Genomic DNA, 27,724 nt, shown 5'->3' with positions numbered 1-27,724 from the left:
CAACAAAAACATTATTTAAATTATGTTTTATTAATATTAATTTAAATAATGTTTTTGTTGCCGAAATGAAGCTTATTAGCTCTTTATATTTAAGTAACTTAATGGTTGCACCTGTTCGGAAACTCGTATAGCAGAGTATAAAGTTCTTTTCGCTATACACTTTGGTATTAACTCGGTCTAGCTACTCACTGATGAAGCCTCAAAAAAGGCTGAAACCGGTCTGGGTAGTGACCTCACCACCATAATGTAATAACAGCATACATTTCCTAGGAAATGTGTTTTTACATTATGGTAAATACCTAAGAATAGTGATCAGAACTTTACCGACTTTGCTGCGAGATTTCCGGTATTGCACTACGTGCTGGGCCACTTGCATTTAGCGGACGCTTAGTGATCGCCGATACTTTATAGTTTACTATACTATATTCGGCAAGAAACTCTCTGATTCCAATCTTTGAGTTTCTTATTCGGTTTTAAAACAATGTGGGATTTAATATCCCCTTAATTTAAATAATGTTTTTGTTGCCGAAATGAAGCTTATTAGCTCTTTATATTTAAGTAACTTCTAATTATTATTGCATTGGTACATCCATGGAATCTGAAGCCTCATTGTGGGAAACCCAACTCTTCACACAACATTTATTGTACCTCTCCTTGAATCTGTTAACAGACAAAGCACTCACAACTCATTCTATTTATTCACTACTCTACAAGTGAAAAATCTAGTCATCACACTCTTATCCAGCTTACAGGGGTGACCTCTTGTCTTACTCTCTCTCTAGCCAAGCACTGAAATATGTTCTCTGTATTAATCCTATAAATAACTTAAATGTTTCTACCACATCTCCTCTTTTTTTTGCCTATCATCCAACTTTTGCAACCCACAAACCCTCAATCTATCCAAATAAAGAGCATTCTACAGACTACTCCCCATCTTGGTCACTTGCCGCTAGATCCTCTCCACCACTTCCACATCCTCCAAGATACCGGCTGAGCACAGCAATCCAGATGTGGTATTATTATGAAGACTTTATAAAGAGGAATTAAAATTCCCTTATTGCTACTTGCTTTTATTATCAGTTTTCCAATTATGGTTCCTTCAGTTTGGTACAACTTGTATGAGGGCAGATCTGGAAAGTTCTGATAAACATCTAGAATAAAAATATTAAAGCAACTGATATAACCACAAGAAAGAACATACTAGTAGCAGAGTTATGAAGGTAACTAATGTTCTTATATCCTCATTTGTTCTTTCTTGTGGTTATATCAGTTGCTTTAATATTTTTATTCTAGATGTTTATCAGACCCCCCACCACCACCACCACCAATAATCTGTCCCAAACCGCATAACATTACAATTTTCACACATTAAATTGATATCCATTATGTTTTTTCCTACTGTCATCTTGTTTAAATCATCCTACAAGTTCTCTACTAAACTTATTTTTTGCATTATCTGAATAGCTCCCTTCAAATTAGTTTCTGTATCATATATCTATATCTACAAATTAAACAGCAGTGGTTTAAGCACAAAGCCTTGTGGCACACCACTAGTTATATACTTCAACCACCCTTGTGACTGGTGGCAGATTTCTAATGTAAAAATATTTCTTTTAAAAACATAAAAACATTTTGTGGATATTATTTTTTTTATCTGCTTATCATTAAGAGTCACGTGAAGTGACCAATTATCATATGCAAATAAAGCATAATTGACAAAATTTCAGGAAGTTGCACAGACCAATTTTTTTCCCCTGCAGCAAACTGAAGGAACACCTTGTACCTGTGTTTAGGAACAGTTTATTTATTTTTCCCTGGACTGCTTCAAAAGTGCAGGTGTAGATTTTGTCAGCATTTGTTTAAAGAATTAAAAGATATGTTAATATAAAAAGTTTTAACTGTGATTTATGTTGCAGAACATTAGAATTCTTTTAAATATTTCCAGGATGTAGTTATCCAGCAGGATGATGAAATTAGATTAAAGATTGTTGGGACACGTGTTGATGCCACAGATATTGTAAGTATATGAATATTTGCATTGATAAAGTGAAATTTTTGTTTTTCATGTTTAGTTGAAACACAGGAATGGGATTAAGTACAAACTTAGGAAAGAGAACTGGATAGAAAATTCTTTTTTGTATGGAGATATGATAGTTAACTATAGTCATCATCATCATCTGATTTCTGATGTGTACAGAATATAAGTTTTCTGGTAATTCAGCTGATGTTTTCCACGTCCTGCCTATTTTCATAAGTTTTTTTTTTTATTGCTGATTTTGTTCCTTCGTGAATATCTGAAGGAGCTCACACTATCATTGCCATTGTAAGGAAATTTATTATGTCAAACTATCACCTTTATCTCCCATGAATGTGCTATAGTGAGTTGATGGTATTTATCGTATCTCACATCTCTGTATGTGAAACAGTGAAAATATGAAACAACTGCTTTAGTGCATGTGTCATGCACTAAAGCAGCTGTTTAGATTCACAGTGCCTATGAACTGATAGTAGCCCCATGATTTAGATGAGTTTATTTCACTCATGACCTTCAGCATTGCTTCTAATATAATTTATCACTGGATTTCAGTAAAAAAAAATAGAAAAAATTGTATCAGCATAAGCAAACTGCAACTTTGTACTACTTCCTATGTAAAGTGCATAAATACACTTTTTCATTTGTTAATGCTCTTTTACTAGTATGTTCATAATGCTGATCAACATCCATTTCATTATTTTATATACACACCTCGCACTCATAACTTGTTTTCCCCTGTAAGTGGTGGATGTAAGACCTGTCCTCACCTCACATTACATTGTTATCAACCCTAAAATGCCTTCAATGTGATAAAATAACCTTAGTTTGTTTAGCATACTACAAAATGTGCTAAACTAAGACTAATTTTGAATTTAACAAATTCAGCCATAATATTTGTTTATTACTCTACAGTTGCTACTTTTGGTAAAATATTTTTATCACTCCTGTCACAAAAAGTTGTAGAACCTATAGCACATGCTCCATTCTAATTATTTTACTGTGATAAAAAAAAAAACTGTTTGCCTAAAGCATTCCAATATGATTTTAGTCTGTCATTCAACTCCCTCCATGTGGGTCATCTATATTATATTAGAGAGGACTTCCCAGTGATAGTGCTGGCCTTTTTCATTCTTCCTCTTTTTTCACATTTTCATTTTCTTGTTGTATTCTTTGCTTTACTTTCCTGTTCTCCAGGCTATATTGTTAGAATCAAGTGCATTGCTCTAGCAAGATAGATGATCTTATGTTGTATCCTTACCATGATCATTCTGTTAGTAGACTTTGTCTTCAAGGGTCATGAATGTTGTAGTAAGTTTCTTTTCTGTTGTTATTGTGGACAGGATCCAAAGCTTGCTTGCTGCATTGCTAGTATGTCATCCAGGATAGCTCTGGCATTCCACTTCTAAGTGCAGTTAGTGCTTACTGGATATCAGATGACATTAAGAATAAGAAACAGACCACACTATCTTTACTTGTGATGCATTCAACAGGTGGCCATCCTATCAAAGAAAGATTTAGAAGTGTTTTCATTTTGGGAATCCTGCTAAAAAAACTCCATTCAGGAGATATTCTTGTGTGAAAACTGCATTGAAAAAACAACATTACAAAAACTATCTAAGAGTGGAGCCTCCTCAGTATTCTAGATAAGGAGGTGTGCTCTGAATTAAATGATCAAGGAGTGTCATAAGAATCTTTGTATGTGGGAATGGTAAATCAATTCCATCAAGTAATATCATTCTTACAGTGAACATCAAAAATCTCTGAGTAGTGTAAAAGTGGTATGCTTGAATTATCCTGTGTATGACTGCATCCTGAATCCTTTGGGACTCCTCAAGTACCAGAAGTATGGTCATGTTCAAACTATTTTTCCTGTTTCTGCAATCTCTGTCAATAATGAGCATAAAGTGAATAAGTGAATGGTTTAAACACCTAAATGCATCAACCGCAAGGAAGAACTTTAAGCTTACTCCTGAGCATGTTATAATTGTAAGGATTAGGAAAGAGATCCTAAGATTCCTGCATATGGAAGTGACAAGAAAGTTCATTGCATGATTGAAATGCAACAGTTAAAAAAAAAAAAGTGACATTAGCTTGTATGACCACATTCTTATGTCATCCCTCATCATCATCAAATTCCTGCCATGTACCCTCAAGGGGTGTACAGGATATGACAGTACTACATGAAAAATTTACATCATTACTAACTTCCTATCTACAATTTTCCTCCAAATCAGTCTGTTACTTGTCAAGACTCCAACATTATCAGATCTTATATTTCTATCGTCTAAGGCACTTTGTACCGTATCAATCCACCTATATCTTGGTCTTCCTCTGGGTCGTTTTCCTGCCAACCTGGCAGAGAACACTTGTTTTGCTAATCTTTCCTCTCCCATTCTATTTAAGTGACCATACCACCTGAGATTAGCTCTGCTAACGCATTCCTGGATGCTGACAATGTCAAGTTCTTTCCTAATATCCTCATTTTTAATATGATATTGCCATTGATGCCATCTGTTCATGCCTCTAATCTTTCTCAGGACTCTCATATCTGCGGTCTCTAGTCTTTGGTCAAGTGTTTTACTTCTGATGCAGCTCTCAGATCCATAAGTTAAAACTGGTTTGAATACAGTCTTGTATTCAAAGGTTTGAAAACTGTCTTGTATACAGCTAATTTAGTGTTCCGACTAATTTCTCTCTTATTCCATATGAATTTATTCAATTAACTTCTCACCATACCAGCTTTGCTGATTCTGTTGTCTATTTCTATATTTAATTTACCATCTTCAGTAAAAATCGTGCATAAGTAACTGAAATGTTTTACTTGTTCCACGGGTTCTCCATTCACAACACAGTTGACATTTTCAATGATTCTGCCTATTTTCATTGTCTTTGTCTTTTTATTGCTGACCTTCATACCATATCTATTCAATTTAGTCAGAGAATCTTGCAGACTTGTAGCGGATTTATTTAGAAGTATAACATCATCCGCATAAAGCAAAGAACTGACATTAACATCTCCAATTTTGATATCAGGTTTAATACCACTTTCCTTCATAATGTGATGCATATAGATAATGAATAACAGAGAGGATAATGTACATCCTTGTCTCTTGTCTCACACCAGATTTAACATTAAACCATCTTCCTGTACTTCCTTTAATTCTAACTGCTGACTTACAACTCAAATAAAGACTAAGTATTGCTTGATATAATGCCCCATTGACACCATATAACTGCAGCGTACTGAATAGCTTCTCTCTTGGCACCTTGTCATATGCCTTTTCCAAATTGACAAAACTTAAATACAGATCTTTGTTATATTCCCATGCTTTCTCGACTATTTGTCGTAAAGTGAAGATCTGATCCTGACAGCCTCTATTTGGCCTGAATCCAGCTTGTTCTTCCACAATTCTTCTCAACCGTTTCTCAAGTATACTTGCATAGATCTTGCCAGGAACACTTAGTAGGGAAATACCTCTGTAATTCTCACATTCCGTTTTATTTCCCTTTTTATATATGGGTACTATGAGAGCTCTACTCCAATCCTCGGGAATTCATCTCTCAGTCCAGGCTTTCTGAACTATGCAGTGCAGCCACTGTAAGACTTTTATACCACCATACTTCAGCATTTCTGGTCGAATATCATCTACTCCTGCTGCCTTTCCACATTTCAAGCCTTTGATGGCTTTTTCTACTTCAAGTATGGATATGTATTCCTGACTGCATGCCTGGTCAGTGTTTTTTATCACTGTGCTGTCATCACTGCTTGTTTCATTTAGCAGTTTTTCAAAGTAATTACTCCATACTTCAAGGATATCTTTTTCTCCTGTTTTCATTTCACCTTTATCATCTCTAACTCCTTTTACAGCACTCTTTCCTCTATTCCTAAGCTTCTTCAACAACCTCCAGAATATTTTGCCACCTTCTTGATATTTATTTTCTATATTCTTGCCAAAGTCCTCCCATGACTTTTGTTTAGCTAGTTTTACACACTGTTTAGCTTTCTTACATTTGTCTCTGTATTCTGTAAGAGTAAAGGTTGACTTATTTGCCAGGAACTTTTGATATGCTTTCTTCTTTTCCTTCACTGCCTCTTTAACTTCCTGTGTCCACCAGGGAGTTCTGATTTTTTGATCCTTGCACACAACCTCACCACATGCTTCTCTGGCAGAATCAATCAATGTTTTCTTCAGAGTTTGCCACTGAATCTCCAAGGTTTGATTCCTGTTCTCAAACTCTTTCATTTTTTCTTCAATAATCTTTGTGTATTTTAGTGCTGTTATGACATCCTTAAATGATATAATCTGCTTTCATTAAAGCAATTCAGTTCATCTAAGAAATATTACCTCATTCCATAAAACATGCTAAAATTATACCAATACATGAAAATAAGAAAACAAAAACTAAGCAGTAATGTTTTCCTGGCTGGGAAGAAATCCCCCCCCCCCCAAAAAAAAAAAAAAAAAAACAGTGTGGTAAAAGCCAGATAGATCTACCAAAAATGAATAATTAATACATTCTTACAGTGGAATTGTTGGATCTGCCAAAAATCAATGCATTAAGGTCCCCTTGCAAAATCATGAAGATCAGTTCTGGAATACAATGGATGTATACCGTTTTAGATAGTCTCTTGGGAGTCTCCATAGTTCAGTCAATATTGATGCCTTTTGGTTGGAAAGGCCTGTGTGTGAATCCTATTCAGGATGTAAAGAACCTTTTTCAGGGCTTTTCGTTTGAATGAAATCCAGGGTTCTGGGAGGAAACCTGGATATTTTTCATTCCACAAAAGGCAAACTAGCCAGAAGAACACATAATTGACAAATAATACATTGGTTTCATATTCAGAATTGCTTCCAGGATGCTTCTAGGGCTTTGCCAAAACATCTGCTTCATCTTATCTGCACAAATTACTGCTTTTAAAATATGCAGAAGAAAAATATTCCATTTGGTCTCTTTTTACAGGCTGAAAAAAAAAAAAAAACCCTACTTATTTTCAATGTTGAGAATTCATAGGACTCGCTGACATTCATTTTGCTCATGCATCTATCATCGTGTTCCATGGATCAGCTACTTTGTCTCCACAACACAATTTTCCATGTGGATGAGTTTCTGTCAAAGGGTAATAATTATTTCCTTTCCAAATCCAGGCAAGTGTCTGAAAATTTCAACAAGTCATTGTTCACTGGTTTTGAATAGGTGTTGGGGGGGATGGGTACAATTTTTTTTCACTTCACCCATTTTTCGAAGAGATGATCTGGCTTCCATAAAAATTTGTTATACGTCAGATCACTTATTATCAGTTTTTTTGGATATGGAAAAGCCTCAAATAGCTATGACAGTCAAGTATGCACAGAGGCTACAGAAAAGTTGTTCTGCATAAGTGATAGCAGTCACACGCTCCATTCAAATTGAGGAGATGTGGGATTACTGCAATTCTGTTTAAATCATTATCCATTTTAACAGGTTGTCTCATTTCTCTAAAATAGATGCAACAGTTATTTTACCACATTTAGCAATCTATCTTCTATTACTGTTTTGATAAGTCCTCCTTCCAATGTGTCTAAAGTATTTCAACTTTCTTCTGTCAATATCCTTAACCAATTTCCTGTCAGATTTTTTTTTTAAATTAGTTTTTTGAATGTAAACAAACATGGGATATCTAATTTTATAATATAGTAAGTAAAAATATGATTTTTATTGATTTAAAAAAAAAATCCCCATTTGGGGATCATGGTACATGACATGTAAATAATTATATCATTATTTTATAAATGCCATTGAACAACACATTTACGTGTAACCCGACATCACACTTAACCTAACATTTTTTTTGTTTTCCATCTAATGTTCTGTCTAAATAATGCCCTGCAGGATTTTTTCTCACATCTTCTGGTACATGTGTCTGTGAATTCACACTGTAGGATGGCCTTCCACTATTTTTGGGATCAGTTTGAGAGTGTATATTCAAGTAGGACCTTGCAACCATTCTTCTGAAATCCAATAGTGGCATTTTTCCATTAGCACTGCAGTATATGACATAAGCATTGACTATAGCCATATCCACTGCATTAGTGAAAATTGGAAAATACCATGTCTTGCCTCTAATTTTTATTCGATAATTTGTATATTCCAGTCAAGCTTATCAACACCGCCATGTACTTATTGCAATAGCACTAGGCTGTGGAATTATCACTTGTTTCTTCTCAGCTCTAGACCATCTTGACACTCGTCCCAATGATTTGATAAAATTTTAACAGTGTTGTTATCTTTCCAAACAAGACCAATTTCTTTTGTCAAACCTATAATCAAAAGACCCACGGATTTCGGAATGATGAAAGAAATGTTGAATGATGCTCTTTCTTGATTCCAATCTGATATGGGTTTTTCCTTTTTAGGTTTCTTATTTCTTGGAACTACGCTCTTTTCATTACATCTCGCGCCTGGAATGGTATCTTCAAAATCTGAAACATCATCCACTCAATCCGGTGATAGTTCCACTATATTAATAGTACCATCAAGGTCTTCATCATCTGTCAAATCAAGTTCATTGTCCAAATATTCTTCAAGTTCTCTTAGCGTTAAGAACTTTTTTCTACTCATGATTATGCTGAAAAATAAATTGAATAACTATAAAAATATTCTTAAGAGTAATAATTGTCATAGAAGTAATAAAAAATCGCAATCTCGGTATTCATAAGATAATATTTGATATAAGTCGAAATGGTAAATCATTTTACATTACACTAGCCATGGGCACCATCATATTTTTCAGCTTATCAAGTAATGAAATTTGAAACTTGCTCAAATTTCGTACTATGTTATTCAGAACACATGTGCACATAATCTCCATAACGGAAAATGATTTATTTCGACATAAAATGAGATTTTCAATTATCGAATATGTGAAAAAAGCATCACTTACTGGTGATGCTTTTTTCACATTTGATTTTTTAATCAAATCAAACTAAAAACTTTCACTGCAGACTGATATATACACACATAACCTTAAAAATACTCAAAAAGTTTAAAATTAGTGGTGTCAACATAAAAAATATTGCTGATCCCCAAATGGGGATCATGGAAGTTAATGGGTTAAGGAGCCTTTACCCCATCAGACTTCTTTAGGTTCTAATCTACCACCTATCCATGAGTTGCTGTTGGAAAAACAGCTGCATCCACAATCCTTACTTTGTTCCTGTGCATATAGATCCATCTTTTCAGATAAGTCTCTGGGTGTTGTTTTAGCCATTCCTAATCTTCTGAAAAGCAATTCTTCACATTAACCACATTGATGTCAATATGGATAAAATATGTCACTCCTCATGCTTTGTATCCATCATATAAAAAATGATATTACAATTTTAATATGCACTTCACATCCATAGTAACTTTGATGTGCATACACGTAATGGCTGATTGGGTGGTTAATAATAGATCCCAGATACTTGAACTTCCTGACTTTCTTCATTAAGGTACACTTGTTTTTCAAGCGCTTCCCTGTTTGTATTTCTTTTGAGAACCATAATCTTTTTCTTGCTAGGATTGAGCTAAGTCCTCTGTTCTTACTGATCTCATTAAGTTTGCAAAGAATTTGCCATAGTTCTTCCTTGTCATGCCTAAGTGGAGGAGGATCCAAATTAAAGCTTTCCTGGTCAGAGGGATTCTTCAAATTTTCCTTATCCTTTCTGCTGTACCTCACAGCATTTTTTGATTTTCAGTTCTTCTGTTAGTACTACTCCATTTCTGTCTTTGATGACATTCAGTTTGGGGTTAACTTGTGCTTCAGGTCATGAACTAAATGAAACATCCTTTTATAATTGTGTCTTTTCATGTTTATCTTTTATATTATATTCTTCAGACCCTGTGCCTCTTTGTTTCTCCAACCATCTTCTTTCGATGATATCTTTGGGTCTCTTGGGCTGAGATACTTCTTGGCTGTATCCTTTAGTGTAACTTTGACTACTTCCGAAAGCATTTCATGGGAGTTCTCACTAGGAATTACTCTGACATCCAGTCTAGTGGGACTTGGAAGGTTGCAGAGGGTTAGTCTTACTTTGGCTCATACTAATTGATGTCCTGGAGCAGACTGTAGTACAGACCAAGTATGCACATCAGAGATGCTTTTCTTTCACCATTGGAGAGGCAGGATGTAATCAATCTGGTATCTTGACCTACCAATGTTAGATGTCCAAGTATATGTCTGTCGTGGGTGTTTCTGGAAGCAGATATTGGTAGCAAACTAATCTGTTAACATGGGGGTTATGTTCACCCAGACCAAACTCTCATACTCTTTCTCACTTTGGCATTAAAGTTCCCTAGGATGTAAAGTACATCTCTCTCTCTCTCCTTGGTAGATGGTTCAAAACAATTTGTAAGTTTTCATAGAATTGTGGTAGGATGATACAAAGTATTCTGTCATTAACGGGATTATAACCAAGGGCTCTTGCCTGAACTGTCTTTCATTATCACATCTACCTTTCCATCCTGTCTTTTGAAGTGACCTTCTCTATAATTCCATTCTTTTGCATGAGATGTATTATAAGGTAAAACCATATTAGCATTTTGGAATAAAATAACAGGATTGCAGAGGCCCTTTCCACATATCTTGAAGGTTTTGGTCCTATTTTATTCTATGTCGGCCAGGGATTTCAGCTTACTAGGAGAGAAGGCAGGCTCCCACTGTATAAGGCGAAATGTAATGGCAAAGATTCACCCCTAGCCCTTGAATACTCTAATAGCATTGGGGGGGGGGGGTACAGTCTACATATAATATAACAGATGTTTATTACTTGAAGTAAGAGTCCAGTATTTGGTACCTCGGGTTTGCCACTCCTGTACTCACTAAAGTGAGCTGTTGAGGGAATTGGAGTTTAAGAAATTATAATTTTCTTTAATTGTGTCAGCTGTTATAAAAATATCTGTACTATACATGTTAAAGAAACATGTATAGGAGACACAGTATTTTAAAAGCTATGCATCTAGCACATTGTTTTCTGTTATCTCAAATATAATGCATTATGCAAAGTACTGGTCTTGTTGAGCACTATATTGAAAAACCATCAGATAGGATCAAAGTAGATGACCCTGCTTAGTCTCAGAAGCAATGGCTGTTCCTCAGCACAAATTAATCTTTCTCAAGATCTTTGTGTTTATTGCAGATTTGTCATTTCTGGTAAATGTTGCTTTTGCTGTGTCAAAAGTAATATTTATTGTAGTGGTCTGTTATAGACATTTTTGAGCATTAAAAATTTGATTATTACATTCTTACTTCTGGGGTACATGTAATAACATGAGAAATACAACTTGAAATGTAGTGGAAGGATGCAGGAACAAATCTAATCTGGACATGTTTCAAAGCCATTCATTCCCCAGGCATGCTCAGAATACTCTGCATATTAGCAGTTTGTGATTTGGCATTGTGTAAAATGTGGGTATTACTTAGAGTTAATTCTGAGGAATTTATTAAGATTTAACGTAAATTTTTATGGGTCTTTATTATATATTTTCCTGACTAATTCATGGATTATTTGCAGTTTGCCATAGGAACATTGATGGATGATTATCTTGGTGAGTATGCTTTTTTTATACACTTATGTACAATTTGATCTTCATCATTGCCTGCTGTATCAGATATCATAAATCCAACACATTTCATAAAATAGCCTTTTAAAAGGCTAACCTAACCACTCCTGATGTTGTCAACCCACCCATATTTTGGGCTTCTTTTAGATCTTTTTTATGCATTGTTGCTCAAACCTGTTACACTAATTTGTAATCTCTCATTCTGTTTAAGTAGTGCACATTTCTTCTGAATCTTTGTTTTTAGCATGTTTCTACCATCTATTCTTGAGAATATTCTGATCCACATGTTAAAATTCATTTAAATAGTGTCTTGTATACCTAACTTGCTGTTTTTTTATAGCTGCACAACTTATAACAAGTGGTGATTGTGGGAAAAGGGACATGATCCTTTAGAAAAATAGTGTAAAGATAGCAGAAGCAAAACTGAGTATGGATATCAACCAACAACTGTTTTAGCATGCTTAGAGGAACATGTAGTTAGCATATAGTGCAGCAGTACTCGTGAAAATACCTGTAGAAAAGTGATTAGATAAATTTGTAAAAGAGAGGTCATCTATTGAGTACTGCTCTCTTCTGGAGAGCCTCTGTGATTCAGTTAATATCAGCAGTGGGTTTTGAATCCTATTTAGGACACAAAGAATCTGTGTTGCATTTGAAGATAAGTTAGCTGGTCTCTCACAAGGTTTTTCCTTCTGCAAAACAGGCACACCACATCATCAAATTCCTGCCATGTACTCTCAAGGGGTGTACAGGATATGATAGTACTACATGAAAAATTTACATCATAATACACTGTCCTTATAGCCTTAGCTGTATTTCCAAAACAACAGTAGTCCTCTTCTGGATGCCACGAGAGATTTTTGATACACAAGTTATGGAATATCAGATGAGAATTTTTTGGAGGGTGTAGATGCAATGTGTTTGTGTTAGGTAAGGGAATGAAGTGAAATCTTCCCTATGAGAAATAAGACATTTGTACTGTATTAAGGTAGCCCTTATCCCACTGAAGAAGCAGCATTGCTTTATCAAGTGAAGAAGTGAAAGTTACATATCTTTCACCAATGCTGGAGTAGAAGTTTGAAGTGAAGAAACTGGTAACTCATTGCAGAGGGTGTAAGATAGACCATTATTAGAAGGATCTTGACATTGTTAGTATTGCTTACTTAAACAGAAATGAAGTAGAAACATTAGCAAAAGTTTTTTTTTCTTGGATGGCAGGAAAAAGATCTAGGTGGCTTGATGTAGTAAGAAATGCCTTGGTCTTCACAAATAACTAACATATTTCAGTCTTCTTTCAAATTAATGATGTAACCCTTTTTTTTATATCATAATACCTGAATCTCCCCCTTCCCCAAGCATACATATCAGGAATTTGGTGCCTCTATCTTAGATCTCAAATTCCCTGGAAATGTGTAGAGAAACCATATATGAGATCTTTCCGTAGCTTAGCTAGTATGGAGTAACAGAATGCATGCACCTCAAGATGTTGGCAGTTAATAACTTTCATCATTGTTTTTGAGACAACAGTTTGATTACTGACTTTTGTAATATTAATCATCAAACTTATCATAGGATAGAATAAGCAATAATTCTGGAGTGCAGTTGTTGAGAGATAATCTGAACTAGAAGACTTGTTGGTACCCAGCTATTCAGGATTCTTCTGTCCTTCTTGAAAAATTATTGGTTGCGAAAGAAGGAAGGCCTCATACAGATTCAGAATTTATTAAACGATGTTTATTAATAGAACAAATGTGCCCAGAAAAGAAGACGGTTATTTCAAGATATTAGTTTATCTGCTAGGACTTAAAGATTTTATGGGAAGAAATAGATACTGTCACACAATCGGATAAAAAAAAATGGATTATGTCTCTTGCATTTATGGTAGATATTATATTCCTTAATGAACCTGCATGGCCAAGGTAAATTACTAGCAGAACTGTTTTCTGACATAAAAGCTTTTGAAGGAACATATGATGGAAGAAAATCTACAATTTTCATAAAAATAGCATCGAAATGTGATTATTTTTTAATGTTAACATTGATAATGTACAAAGCCAACTACAGATGTTCCTTCAAAAGCTTTTATGTCAGAAAACAGTTCTGCTAATAATTTACCTTGGCCATGCAGGTTCATTAAGGAATGTAATATCTACCATAAATGCAAGAGACATAATCCATTTTTTTTTATCCGACTGTTTTGGAATTACAACACAATGAAACATTAAAGAATGCATTTTTGTTAGAAAATATCCAAAAGTTTGTGGGGTGCATTCACTTGTTTGCTGATATCTTATAAGATGATTTGATAAATTGGCAGTGTTGTAAAATGTAAGATCGATTAATCGGTTTTGCAAAGAAGATGATAATCACAAACATTTTTTGCCATGAGTTTTAAAAAAAATAAATTTTCTTCTCCACTGACTGATGAACATTTGTACTTCAGGTTATGAAGTGGATATAGATAATTTGGCTAAGAGAAACACAGAAATATTTAAAGATTGATAACGTAAGTATTTCAGCATGCAAGAAGAAAACTGTAATTATGTTACTGTTGATAGTGGAACCTGAAGATACCATTATCAACAGTTAAGGAAATGAGAGGATTGGTGTTTGTTATTTTTTTTTTGTGATCCTTTTCTATTTCAAGTCTGAGCAGCATAAAAATATACAAATATTAATAGGGAAAAATGTGATTCTTGTTTTAAGAGACCTAATGACAAATTCTAGCAGGTAGGAAAGCTAAGTGATAAATATGGCTAAACTATAAAAGAGTAAGAATCAAAAGTGATGTTAAAAATAGTATTCTGGATGTTTAAGTGATTGAAAATCATTTTCCAATCAGGAATATATTGATACTAATGAAAGGTTTGGATAGTTGAATTCCAGGTAATGCCAAAGGATGTAAGATAAATCTCTATAAGTTTCTATAAATCTTTCTGGACTTGAGTCCTAAGTTAGATATATATACTATGAATATCTGAATACCATATTGACTAGAAGCATTTCTCAACCTTTCTAAGCCCAAGGACCAGTAAAATGTCTAAAGCAATTCTACGGACCACTAAGTTATGTAATTTTTTTAAATACCTATGTGGGAATTACTAACATTTGGGAAAAACTGTGCCATTTATAACATAATAAATCTAAAAGCATGTTTTGACTACATATGGAAACATAATTAAAGTAAACGATTAAAGGTGTATCATCGTTGAACAAAGTTTTAATTTTTATTAAACAAATAAATAATATAATTAGGTTACTGTTTACTTTTAATGAGATGGATGAGCGTCTCAGCCTTGCTGGATATTGGCCAACTTCAGTTATAGATCAGCACACACAAAGACGATTTCTGTATTTTGTTTTTATTTGAAGGAGCGATGAAAATCCTTTCTCACAAAGATAGGTTGTAGAAAAGTGCATGACGAATTTCAGTGCTGCTTCAGGGAATTCAGAAGTGAATTCCCCGAAGATCAATTAACTGTTCCTTTTTCGATAACGAAAGGTTGTTCTCATGACTGTAAGCCTGAAATGGATCGCAAACACACAAAAATTTCTTATCAAAGTTATTTGGAAAATGTTTCAGAGTTTTGAGGTGGTCACAAACCCTTTCCATAAACTCAATCAATAAAAATATCATTTTCCACTAAGAAGGATTCCAATGTTGGAAAAGGTGCAAATTGTCTTTTACATAACTAATCCATAACACCAGTTTTTTTGTTGTAAGCATCAAGAACAGTTGAAGAATTTCCCTGAAGGGAGAGATTTAGTTCATTTAATTTTGAAAAAAATGTCTGAAAGATGGTAGGGTAGTGTTGATAACCATGCTTCATCAACAAGGAGTGATGCAAAATCAGAATTACAAGCAATAAAACTTCGTGCCTTAATTGAAATAACTTCGCTGACTTTCCAGGGGCAAAGTACTAATAAATTTCAGAATGAAGCAAAAGTTGTATATATTCACTGCTCATTTCATCGCAGAGTATTGAAAATAACCTGTTATTTAAAAGTCATGCCGTAATAAAATTAACTAGTTTTACAACACAGTTTAAAATTCTGGTGGCATTCCTTTGGAGGCTAATGCTTCCCTGTGAAACAGTATACTGAATTCATAACTGAAGCTACTTTCTTGACCTTAGAAACAACTCCACTATGCTTGCCTGTAAAGGCACTAGCTCCATACATTTTTTTCCCCCTCTGTGTGTTATTGAGTGTGTGAAATGTTTCTTCTCCAGTTGTTCGGAATGACAAAGTTCTACAAAACAGAATATAGTCATTGTATGTAGCATATTAACTGCGCATCATTTGTAACGCATAATAAGGGCTCTTAACTGAGATTCTATGTCACCTTCCATATCATTAATTCTGCGACCAACAGTGTCATTTGAAAGAGAAAGCAACATCTTTTATAGCTGGAAGTAGTAAATTTTCCCTGATAGAATGAGGTTTTGCTATGTGCAAACTTAAGAGATAGGATGCTTCCAGTGCCTTGCTATTAATCAAACCCATGGCCGAAACCATATCTTTCCCATGATGTAATGTCACTAAGCATCGCTTAAAAAATTCAATCGGCTTATTTAGTTTCTAAATGTCCTCGGAGTTTCATGTAGTCGTTCGACAACACAAAACACATTGAGGTTTCTGTTCACTTTAATCTCCACACCAAGTAAACCCGAATTCCAAATATGAACTGTTATATTTCAAGTAGAAGAAACAAGTGATACTATTAATTTGCTTTTCAAAGTCCCAGTTCTAAGCCACTTTTCCGAAAAATATATAAATACCGGGGTTAACTCATGACACACTTTGTCCAAGTATCATTGAGCCTTTGTTGAAGGAGGAAAACTTTCAATAATAAACAATTGGTTGAAATGTGGGTAACACGTTTACTTCAATTCAAAATGGCAAGGTAAGGCGGAAGCAATAAAACCATATTGTTTGTAGCAGCAGAATGAGATTGTATTATCTGCTGCTATTTTTTATGTATCCATTATATTTCAGTAATCCAAACAAATTAAAAATCTTTATTTAAGTCTGCCTATGGACCACAACATAGTTTTTTTTTTGGTCAGAAGAAAATGAGCTTTATCCTAAGATTGCGTTACTTCAATATGAGAGAGGTGGAAACATGGAACAGTAGATGTTGTCAATTATCTTAGTATACCATAATGCTTTGGGTTATAGAAAGGGCTACTACCCAGGCTGCAGTTGTATATTTCCTATATACAAGCAGTAATAAGGTACGACACCTTTTGACTAAAATACTCTGGGATTATTGTTGAATTTTTTCCCAACATCTAAGTACAGTGGAGTAGCTATCAACCATCACAACTTGATAGCATTGTTCCTAACCTTCTCCAGTGAGTTTTAGCAAGACAAATATTTAATCTTGAAGGATCATTATTTTTTCTAAGAGAGAGAAAAACTTGTTTCTTGTCATCTTCAAATTTGTGAGGAAGCCTAGGTTTTTACCACACAAACCTATTATCTACAACCTTAGGGATGTGTCTGGTAGCATTGAACTCTTCTGATATCCCTTTGGTGTGGAATATCAGACCTGACAGATCCTGCCCTTCTTACAAAAGGTATAATGTACTCTGACTGTAGTCATGTGTCAATTTTTGGGATTTTGCCTCATGACAAATTGGAAAAATTTGTAGCATATCTTAAGAGGAATGGTTTCCTTTCAATCAATGCTGAAGTAGCCTATGTGATTTCACCAAAATAGCTTTTTCAGAATATTGATTGGTTTTGACCAACAGTAGTTCTCTTCCTTGAGTAAGTGGTCAAAAAAAAAAATGAAACACCATATTTTATCTATAGATACAAAATTTTTATCATTAATTAGTCCATTTCTTGATCAGTTTATGAAAGAATTTTTTTTTTTTTCAGGTTTAAGTTGAGAAAGCTAGTTCTGGATGAATGGAGGATATATCATTGACTATGTAAATAATGGGGACCAAGTTGTAAAAAAAAAATGTACATTTATTGTTTTGAGAAATCTTGCATAACAAATAAACTGACTGTGAAAATCACTTATCTAAAAAAAAATATTGTTGTCTATTGCAGTATTAAAGACACAAATATTTCATTTAAACATTATTATAATATAGTTTTGTGGTTAGTGCTTCAGTGGCAAAAATGTATGTAGAAGCCAAATATAGGTTAAGTTTTGGAATCTAAGACCACTAATTGTCTCCCAGATCTTATGGAAGTCAAATATTTATGGTATCCTCAAAACAATACACATCTGGCCTCTGCGTTGAATGCTCCTTTATACTAGATTGATGGGAAGAATAGAAGTTGCAGTAGTATGAGGGAATTAACTGTGATATACTCCACTAACTAAGATCACACTGGTTTTGGATTTCAAACATGTAAAATAAGACCATTCTTCCAGTTGAGATTTGGTCATGAAGTAAAGTTATAAATATTTAAATTATCCTCTCATTGTAGTTGTTCTGTGAATACGGAAAGCATCATTTCCTAATAAATTTCTGCTTTTTTATTAGTTTGTTTTCAAAAACTTCTTTCCCCTGATGCTACGAATATTGATAATGTTAAATAAATACACATCACAATCGCGTTGGTTAATTTATTTTCGTATATATAATTTAAAACATCCTGAGGAGCTGACTCTTTTAATTCCTCAAATAAAAAAAGTCATACCATCAATACTGTGATTGTCGCTCGGTTTTAAGTGCAAATCGTTACAATGTTTCATTAAATCTTCATCGCTCCATGTCTCTTATATAAAGTCCACGCTATGTTGTTTTAAGAGTATGAATCTTTCCGTGACTGAAGTTATTGTCGTGTCTAAAATCACAAAGAAAAATTTATTTTAGGATCATGCGTTGTCTCATCTGATGCTTCATAACCAAACATTTTTGTTCTTTTGCAAATGTTTGGAAAAATAGGATCAATATTAAGATTGCTTGCTACTTTTGCAGTTCTAATAATATTGGTCTGTTCGGTGAGTATTTAATTCTTGTATAACATAATCAAGATTTTCTGTAATGTTTCCTATATCAAATGTCTGATTCTGCATTATTGCTTGCAACATTTATGAGACTTAAGATTTTGTACCAAACATGAACAGAGCAAATAAATCTTTGAATTAAGTTGTCTGCCTGAACTCTAGAATCGATATCTTTAGTTTCATCTTCCGTAATATCAAAAAGAGCCTGGTAAATTTCCTTGATATTAAGTGGCTTTATTGCTTCTACTAGATGGGAAAGTGGTTTCAAATTTAAAACACGAATTGCTTCACAGATATTGAAAAATAATTATATAATTCCTGTATTACCCAAAAAAATGTACAGTTTCACAGGATATCTTAGCTGCATCATTAACTACCAAATTTAATGAATGAGCAGCACATGGAATAAGAAAAGCCCTTAAATTTATTTAGGATTTTTTTCTGCAGTCCATGTTTGCCTCACATATTTGAATCGTTATCATACTTGGCAGCGTAAATTCGAAATGTTAATATTCAATAATTTTTTATAAATTGAAAACGCAAAAAAAATTTTCATGAATTTCTGCTATATTTGTATCTTTATTTTGATTAACAAATCTAATAACAATAGATAATTGTTCTGGGTGGGAGTAGTGTCAAGAATTAATGAATAATATTTCACCTCTTTAATGATTTCTAAAATTTTTTGTTTTATAGCTTCAGAAATTATACGGATGATTTCATTTTATCACCTAAGAAATAATGAGCAATGTTCCTTTTTTTTTTGTGATGTTTGGATGCGATGCAAGTGTTCTGCCATTATCGAATCAAATTTAGCGACAGTTTCTACTAACTTGAAAATGATAATGGCAGTTTTTGTGAAGAACCTCTAAAAGCTATACACTGTCTTGATAAATATTGTGTTATGTAGATTAACCATTCTATAACAGATTGCCAATATTTTTTCTCAGTTTCGTATAATCTTTGTTGTGTGCAATCAATAGTGCATTTCTTAACCAACGTATTTTGAACAGTTTTTAATGTGTGCAGAACTTGTCTCATGTATTTTTGGTATATGACTCAAATGTTGCCAATCGTTACAACCATATTTGTCAGTAAGTTGGGAATTTTGACTACCAAATATTTTGCAATAATAACAAAACCGAATGAACTTAAACAACTTCGTAAAAGTTTTTCTCTAAAGTTCGATAATAGTATGAATAGGAAAACTTGAGGCCAGATTCATCTTTGGGAAATTAACTACTTGATGCGGGCAATGCTCAACTAAACAATCTCTAACTTTGGCAGTTATATGATTCGGCTAAGTACCTGGATCATTAAAGGTTTCGCTGAACGGAATCCAATATTTCTTCATAGTTATCTTGTGTCATCTCTTTTTCTGTAGTAGAGCTACACGGAGTACTTGCTTTGTCAGAATTTTCTGTGGTCCTGAAGTTAAAAATTTATTCAGCGATCCAGCCAATTTATGTCATCATCAAATTCCTGCCACGTACCCTCAAGGGGTGTACAGGATAAATATTACATCATTACTATCTACAATTTTCCTCCAAATCAGTCTGTTACTTGTCATATGTTCCAGTTGTAATTGTCTTTTCCTGTTTTGTGCACCAGATAACATCTAGAGGTTAACTCACTTGGTTAGACTTTAAAAGTTGTCCACTGAAATTTTCCCTTAGTCTTGGGCCATTCACCTTAAAAATGACTCTTTTTTTCAAATGTTTTGAATAATAAATATGCTTACATTTTAGGTATTTTTTGAAAATTAACATAGAGATTTAATATTTTTACAAAGGAACCCGAACAAGCAAATAAATTTCAATAAGAGATTTATATATTTTCATGTTAACTAAAATGAAACAATTAACTGATTTTCAAATATAATAGATGTATGTGAATAATAATCCAAATTCACAAAAAATTTATTGTTGTTTAGTAAATTTGTTTTATAAAACAAAAGGCAACTGCAGTATATGCAAACAAACTTAGAGTTTAATAAATATAAGTTATTTATGAGCTATAAATTTAACTCGAACTGCGTTTGCAGTCTATCTCGCATATATACGGGATTTAGCTATGGTCCCTCAGCTGATTAATATACTTAAACAAATATAAACTGCTATCTTTAAAATTTTATCAAAAATTAGTACACAATTAAAATCAAAGTCACTTAAATGACTCTGAAAATATAAGAAGTGCGTATTTGGATAGACGCTATTTTGTCTATCCAGTAATAAATACATTTCATTGTAAATGTCTGTTTTATTTGAATTTAGATGTACATTTTTACTTGATAAATTATTTATATTAATGAGACAAGTGAAATTGCCCTCTTTTGTGCATTTTATAAATCCAGTCTTTAACCAATGATCCATACTTAAGAATTTGAAAGCTAAAAAATCGTGGTCTGAGATATATGCGGTGGGGGACTGAAAATGGGTATGACTTACCAAGAAGCTTCTTTGTGTGCAATCAAAGTTATCTACCCAAATAGATTCTTTCCCATTATATCCAGCAAAAATTACCAGTAATGAACAATCCTTGACAAATTACTAATGAGAAGTGAATATGATTGGTGCGGTATTAACAAAACAAGCTGACAATTGAAATGCATTCACTATATATTTCTTAGTTTTAACACATTCATGACCGGGTAGTGTCAAGCAAAACCATATGTATATAGCAGTTTCTGTTGGAGGGAAGATGTGATTCATTAGTTAGTGCAATTACAGACAACTGGGAATATAAACACACACTGCAAAAACCAATTAGTTTTATCATGTCACTGGATAACTGCTGTTGGGGATAGCGTATTGTCGCTCAAATATGAAATTCATACATAATATATAGACTATGGGTTGTTTCCTTAAGTATCTAATAAGTGGGTGTTAAAATATTTAGTATGTATGACTGTAATATTTTATTAATAAAAAAAAAAGCACATATTTAACTGTCAATGAGAAATGGTGCCGTTTTTATTTGGTAAACTAAATGCTGTATTTTTGTAAAATATCTTGTTGCCTCTATGCTACTGGGCAAAGCACAGCGTAAGAATGAATTCACGGTCTGTCTTAAACTAACAATGGAGAATAAGAAAATTTTTATCATCTCCCATGGCGAAATGGCACCCCTCCCTATGAGAGCTCTACTCCAATCATCAGGAATTTGCCCCTCTGAACTATGCAGTGCAGCTACTGTAAGACTTTTATACCACCATACTTAAGCATTTCTGGTCGAACCTCATCTACTTCAAGTATGGATATGTATTCTTGTTATTTACCAAAGTAATTACTCCAAGGATATCTTTTTCATCTCTAATTCTTCCATTTCTGAGCTTCAACAACCTCCAGAATATCTTGTCACCTTTCTTCTTTAACTTCCTTTGTCCACCATGGAGTTCTGATTTTTCTATCCTTGCAGACAATCTCTCTGGCTGAATCAATCAGGGTTTTCTTCAATAATCTTTTTTTTGTCTACATTTCACATCTGAGAGTTGCTCGACTTTTATTCACTTTAAAACATGTCATTCTTTTCAATATGAAATTCAGTTTTATCCTGCTCACTTCCAATTTCAAATCCTCTGGTGTCCTGCACCAGGGAGGAAAACATAGTCAATGAGACTTTTCTTATTCCTTGCCTCTTCTCTCCATGTGAATTTGTGCACATTTTTATGTTGGAACATGGTGTTAGTAATAACCAGTCCATGCCCTGAGCAGAAATCCAACAAATATTTGCCATTATTATTAGCTTTGCTTTTATTCTTCAAATTTTCCCAAGTCTGACAATCATTTCCTACTCTGCTATTTAGATCCCCAACAAGGACCAAAATTTTCCTTTGTGTCAGTTGCTTTCTCTAAAGACTCAAAAAAATTCCTCCACTTCTACCTTCTGTGGGACCATAGGCACAAATAAGTCTCGTTGTCCAGTTCCCCATTCTGATATCTGCCTCGTATTTAGTGTGTTGAATACTATGGCTACTTCTTCTTTTCCTTAATTGTCATTGCCTGAATATAACATTTTGTATTTATTGCTCACCCCTATTATGTCAATCTGGTCCTCAGCTAGCTCCATTTCTTTGCCATTCATGCTTCTTATGTTGAGTTGGTGTATGTTTTCAGATTTGTTCCAGTAGCTGACTTTTTGCCCTGGTGAAAACAACGGGGGCCTTGTTTAACTGGGAGACACCCCAGCTGGCATGAAATTTTGTCATGTTGTATTAAGCTAAATCTCATCCTCGTTCGTTCAGAAGCCCTGGTCAGTTCTCCTCGCAGTTATACAGCTTTGACCCTTAAGCACCCCCAAATGAAAGAACTTTAAAATAGAAAGCAAGAAGTTTTTTTTTTCTGCATAAGGCACAAAATGTCATTATATATAACTTTATTGACAAAAAATTAGTTCCTGAATTCTCAACTTTTTTTTAATTTCAAAGCTTGGATATGCTAGCTATTCCTTATAGCCAAGAAATACACTAGATCTGTTTTGGATGTTAACACTTTTATCAGAGAAACCTTGCCTACCCAATGGATATTATTTTCTGTTGTGTAGGAACATTTATCACCCCTTCCCAACAGTATGAGGCTAATAATATGGTGTTATCACTTTGATGACTTTCCCCTCCATCTAGATCCTTCAACCCTTATTCATTCTCTCTGTAATCCTTTTGCCTATCTAAAGAGAGGAGACATTTTTATTCTCTGGTCTACAATCACAAATAGCTGCCTTAGTGGAATAATTTGAACTGTGTGTTTATACATGAAGCTAACTTTCATAGGCAAAGGATGTGAATGCTTTATCTACCAAGTTGTGATATTATCATTCCAACACCCATCTAGGAGGATAATGCCCCTCCCCCCCCCCTTTCAAAATCCGTATATGGAATGAGATCCCCAAAATAATAAATTTGGGCACTACAGTATTGGGAATCAATCAATAATAATCCAATGTGTTGACTTGCTCCCACAATATAATGGATAACTTATTAATATCACAACCCCATGTGTAATGGGTTCATCATTGAAGTTCAGCCCTGATTTACATGGAATCAAATAAAATAGTAATTCGGATCATATCCCTTTTGGACTAAATTTAATGTAGAGGGGCATTTCTGCTATGCTATATATGTAAATCCCCCTCCAGGAGAGTAGTGGAATAATACTTAAAACATTTTCCAACAAGCATCAAAATAAAGTTTATTTATACTTGGTTGGCCTTATAGGTATAATTTATGCAAATATCAAGCAGGTTATGGGTCAAAGCATAACTTGCTTTACTCTCTATGTAACTACAGTAAAATCTACACATCACAGCTACCATTTTGAAGCAGAAGATTCAAGTCCAACAGAAATTCTATACATATGGCCAAACACTCCTCTTCCATGATAGTGCACACGTGTCTCATCAGTGAAAAATTACTCTTAAATTAATAGGTTAAGAAACTATATCAACCTCTTCTCCCCCTCCCATAAGAATTTAAACCACAACTGAAAGACACTTATATTCCAGTTGGAAAAACCATTGCTCTAGATTTACAACCTTTTGTGGGTTGATTAAGTTACAGAATATTTAGACCTTCATTTTGTTTTTCTTAAGATTAACAGTACACCAGCAATCTTTCACTTTAAAAGGATATGAAATTAAATTGAGATTTGATTACTTCCAGTTATGACAGGAATATAGCTTGTCTCCAGTCCTTTAATAATTTGGAAGTTAGTACTACACGTCAACATTATTACATCCTATATATATATTTTTCTAAGGCACTTTTTACTGTATCAATCCATTTACATCATGGTCTTTCTCTGCCAAAAATAAATATTTTCACCATATGGAAGAGCTTTCTTGTCATATATCTTTTCTTTCCCAACTATTTTGCTTTCAAGATTTATGCAGAAATTACAGGGATATGTCCCTTTTTAAATTGAAAGATGGTTACTATGAGAACTTGACCTGATTTATCCTATTTGGATATGTATTCCTGAAGTCATCTTTCCAGATGTTGGGAATATCTTTGTGTCACCATCTCTGATTCCTCCATATTCCTGTGTTTAGGTAGTAATTTTATTATATACATAGCTACAAAATATGGTATGAGAATATCAACGTCGTATTATGCTAGGGATCTTGAAGTAAAGATAAGGATGTGATATCATTTTTAACTCTCCGCTATACATATCAGGATTGTGGAATACTGCAGACAGGAGAAAGAAAGGTGATATGATTGGGTCATATAGGATTTCAGTACGATATTCCTCGATGATCTCTCTTACATAATAATAGAATGAAGAACCAGCAAAGAGTACAATTTTTAGTACTATCTAGGCTGTATTGAGGAAACGGGTCCAAAACAAAATTTTGTAAATGCTATTTTCCATATATTAAAAGTGTTCTTTAAAAATCTCCAGAACAATAAGATATATCATTTTATCAGAAGCCAACCTAATACAAGTTGATTTGTGGCATAGAGTGCTAAGAATATTTTTCCCTTTCCCCAGAGAGTTTTCATTAAGAACTGTGTGAAATAGGTAATAGCATCATGAGACCTAAATTTCAAAAGGCATAGCATATTACTGTTATGATCAAATGTCTTTGCAACTTATTTACTTTTCTGGATTCTGACTAAAGAAACTAACGTAATAGAAATCTTTGTCAAGTAAATATATATTGTGTTTTTCATCTTAATTTAGCATATCCCTGATTGTGTAATAGTTATGTGCCTTAGATAAAAGGCAATTTATCCATGAAAGCAAGAAGCAGAATCTGTTGTATTTTCATTAATGGATCTACCCAATAGCTAACTTGCACATCTGGGAATTTCGGAACAAAAACGAATACTTTGCTATCTCTACATTATAAATCTTGGCCTTTTCAGTTACAATATTTTCCCCCCTGCATCAAATGCCACAGTTTCTTAGTCATTTATATAAGTGGATTTTATGGAAAGGTGTTTGAAATATAGAGTAAAATTTTGGGTGGTAGCATGAAGTGTAAGGTCTGTACTTAGTTCTATCCAGTTTATAATGTATGACTTTCAGTGCTTCATCCAGAATCTCCCCCCCCCCATAGTTGGCAGCTATCAGCATGAGATTGACTAATCCACCTTGAAAGATTTATATATGTAAGTTTGAAGAAATAATGATTACTGATAAAATAACCAGGGTTCAGAATTATATTGGATTAACTTTTGTGGGTAGGATTCCCATAAAAAAAAAAGACAAATTTTTTACAATAATAGAAGGTACAGGAAGTTTCAACAAGACAGCCCCTGTCATGATTTAATTTCTTTAATCCATAGAAACAGCATTTACCATCTAGATCAGGGATTCTCAACCTATGGTGCATCTCATATCGTGATACACCACTGGAAAAGATTGAGAACCCCTGATCTAGATGATATTACTTTCTGAAGGCCCTTCAAATGATTCAAAAAAAAAATGTAATATCCCTTGATTTAAATCTCCCATATTGTTTCTATATGAAGTTTGGCGAGTCCAAGCTCTGATCACTATTCTAGGTTATGAGAGAAGGTCACATCGGTGAGTAGCTAGACCTAGATAATACCAAGTTTGTAGCGAACAGAACTTACATAGCCTAATTGAAACCTTTGGCTCTTTTTTACTAAATTTTTCTCAACATCAGATCAAGACATCCTCCCACTGTAAGACAAGATTTTCAAAGGCATCATAGTGAAACTTAAATTTGTTTCACCTATTCTTTGCACTGATCGACATTTTCATTTCAGATCCTCAACACAAACAGGATAATATGATTAATTTATTTCAGCTTCTGAAGGTTTTCACCATATAGTCCTGGTGAATGACACCTTTGCTCTCCCAAAAGACAGCATGCACTTTTTGTGATGAAAAATGTTGCCTACCTTCTGTTAAAGCAGTTTTTTTCTCCTGGGCAACCAACTTGAGCACATTAGCCCAGCTTATGAAAAGCTATAGTTATAATCTATCATTAATGTTGACTCCATTTCTGGATCACTAATATTCCAGTTTTACTTCATTAAGAGGAAATTAAATGCAAAATTCTCTTGGTTCTGCTTATGTATCACTTTCATTAGCAAAGAGGTTTATTTCACGTCTCTCAGAAACAGTATCATCTATGATCAATGCTGATCTTCCAACTTTATATACAGAATGGGATATATGCAAGATGAATAAGAATCCATTCTCAATTGATCTTTCAACCTGAAACTATTCTAGACCCAGTTAAACACGTGATCTAAAACTAGAAAGTGATACTTATAGCGTCCACATGGTGACTCAGTTTAAAATGTCACATAACCAACTATACATAGGTAAAACTTGTACCATCATATAAATACTACTGTTGGATTTAATTTCACATTGTGTTTAGCAATGGAAACTCTTCATATCGGTGATATATGACTTGCTTAAGTTAAGGGATATTATCCCATATTGTTTCTTAGCCGAATATAGTAGAAACTATATAAAGTTCGGCGATTCAAAGCGTAAGCAAATACCTGGATACTGCAAGCTCCGATCACTATTCTTGATATTTACTCATAGTGTGAACTTAGCTCCTAGGAGCTGTATTTCTGTTCAACATTATGAGAGAAGGTCACTACCCAGACCAGTTTCGACCTTTATTGAGGTCTCATCAGTGAGTAGGTAGACCTAGTTAATATCAAGTTTGTAGCGAACAGAACTTACAACCCTTCTATGAGTATTGCTGAGAGGTGTCCTAATATCCCTTAACTTAAGCAAGGAAACTCTGAACATTGTTTTTCGAGTGGGATGCTAGAAATGCATCCTTTTTTTCCCCCCTTTATAGGATCGAAATCCCAGATTTATTTATAGCCACTGCTAATTTGTCATCCCTATCAATGGTGTATTGTTCCCAAATAGAATCATATCTTTGCTCTTCAATATAGACAAAACTACCAAATTATTTCCAAAGGCAGAGTGGAAAATGCATTGATTTCAAAGTGCTGCACTTATATTTGTAAATAACTAGTATAAGTTATTCTTGCCTATGATGGGTTGTAATTCCCCTCTCCAAGTGCATTCTTAAACCTACTAGAAAATAAGGTTAAGAATGCAATGGGGGGGCTTAACTCTATTAAAACTTTTTGTATTAGAAAATAATTGGTTGATATACCTGAATTA

The 27,724-nt window shown here is 33.9% G+C and overlaps 1 protein-coding gene across 1 annotated transcript in view; it reads left to right on the top strand.

The window, feature by feature from the left end:
• The window catches only part of Polr2G (DNA-directed RNA polymerase II subunit Rpb7), a 112,447-nt gene extending 94,069 nt beyond the window's left edge, over positions 1 to 18,378 (top strand). Inside the window, exons 6-8 of the mRNA XM_090395806.1 lie at positions 1,946 to 2,017; positions 11,569 to 11,602; positions 17,507 to 18,378. Coding sequence (XP_090251932.1) covers positions 1,946 to 2,017; positions 11,569 to 11,602; positions 17,507 to 17,517 — 117 coding nt within the window. The 3' untranslated portion in view covers positions 17,518 to 18,378. The remainder of the gene's footprint in view (positions 1 to 1,945; positions 2,018 to 11,568; positions 11,603 to 17,506) is intronic.
• Positions 18,379 to 27,724: the final 9,346 nt, after the last annotated feature.

The sequence above is a fragment of the Typopeltis vanoorti genome, chromosome 7 (genome assembly GCF_054136105.1).
Source record: "Typopeltis vanoorti isolate ZY-2024b chromosome 7, IOZ_Tvanoo_1.0, whole genome shotgun sequence".
NCBI lineage: Eukaryota > Metazoa > Arthropoda > Arachnida > Uropygi > Thelyphonidae > Typopeltis > Typopeltis vanoorti.
The sequence above is the reverse complement of the archived record's forward strand: the minus strand, read 5'-3'. Positions and strand labels throughout refer to the sequence as shown.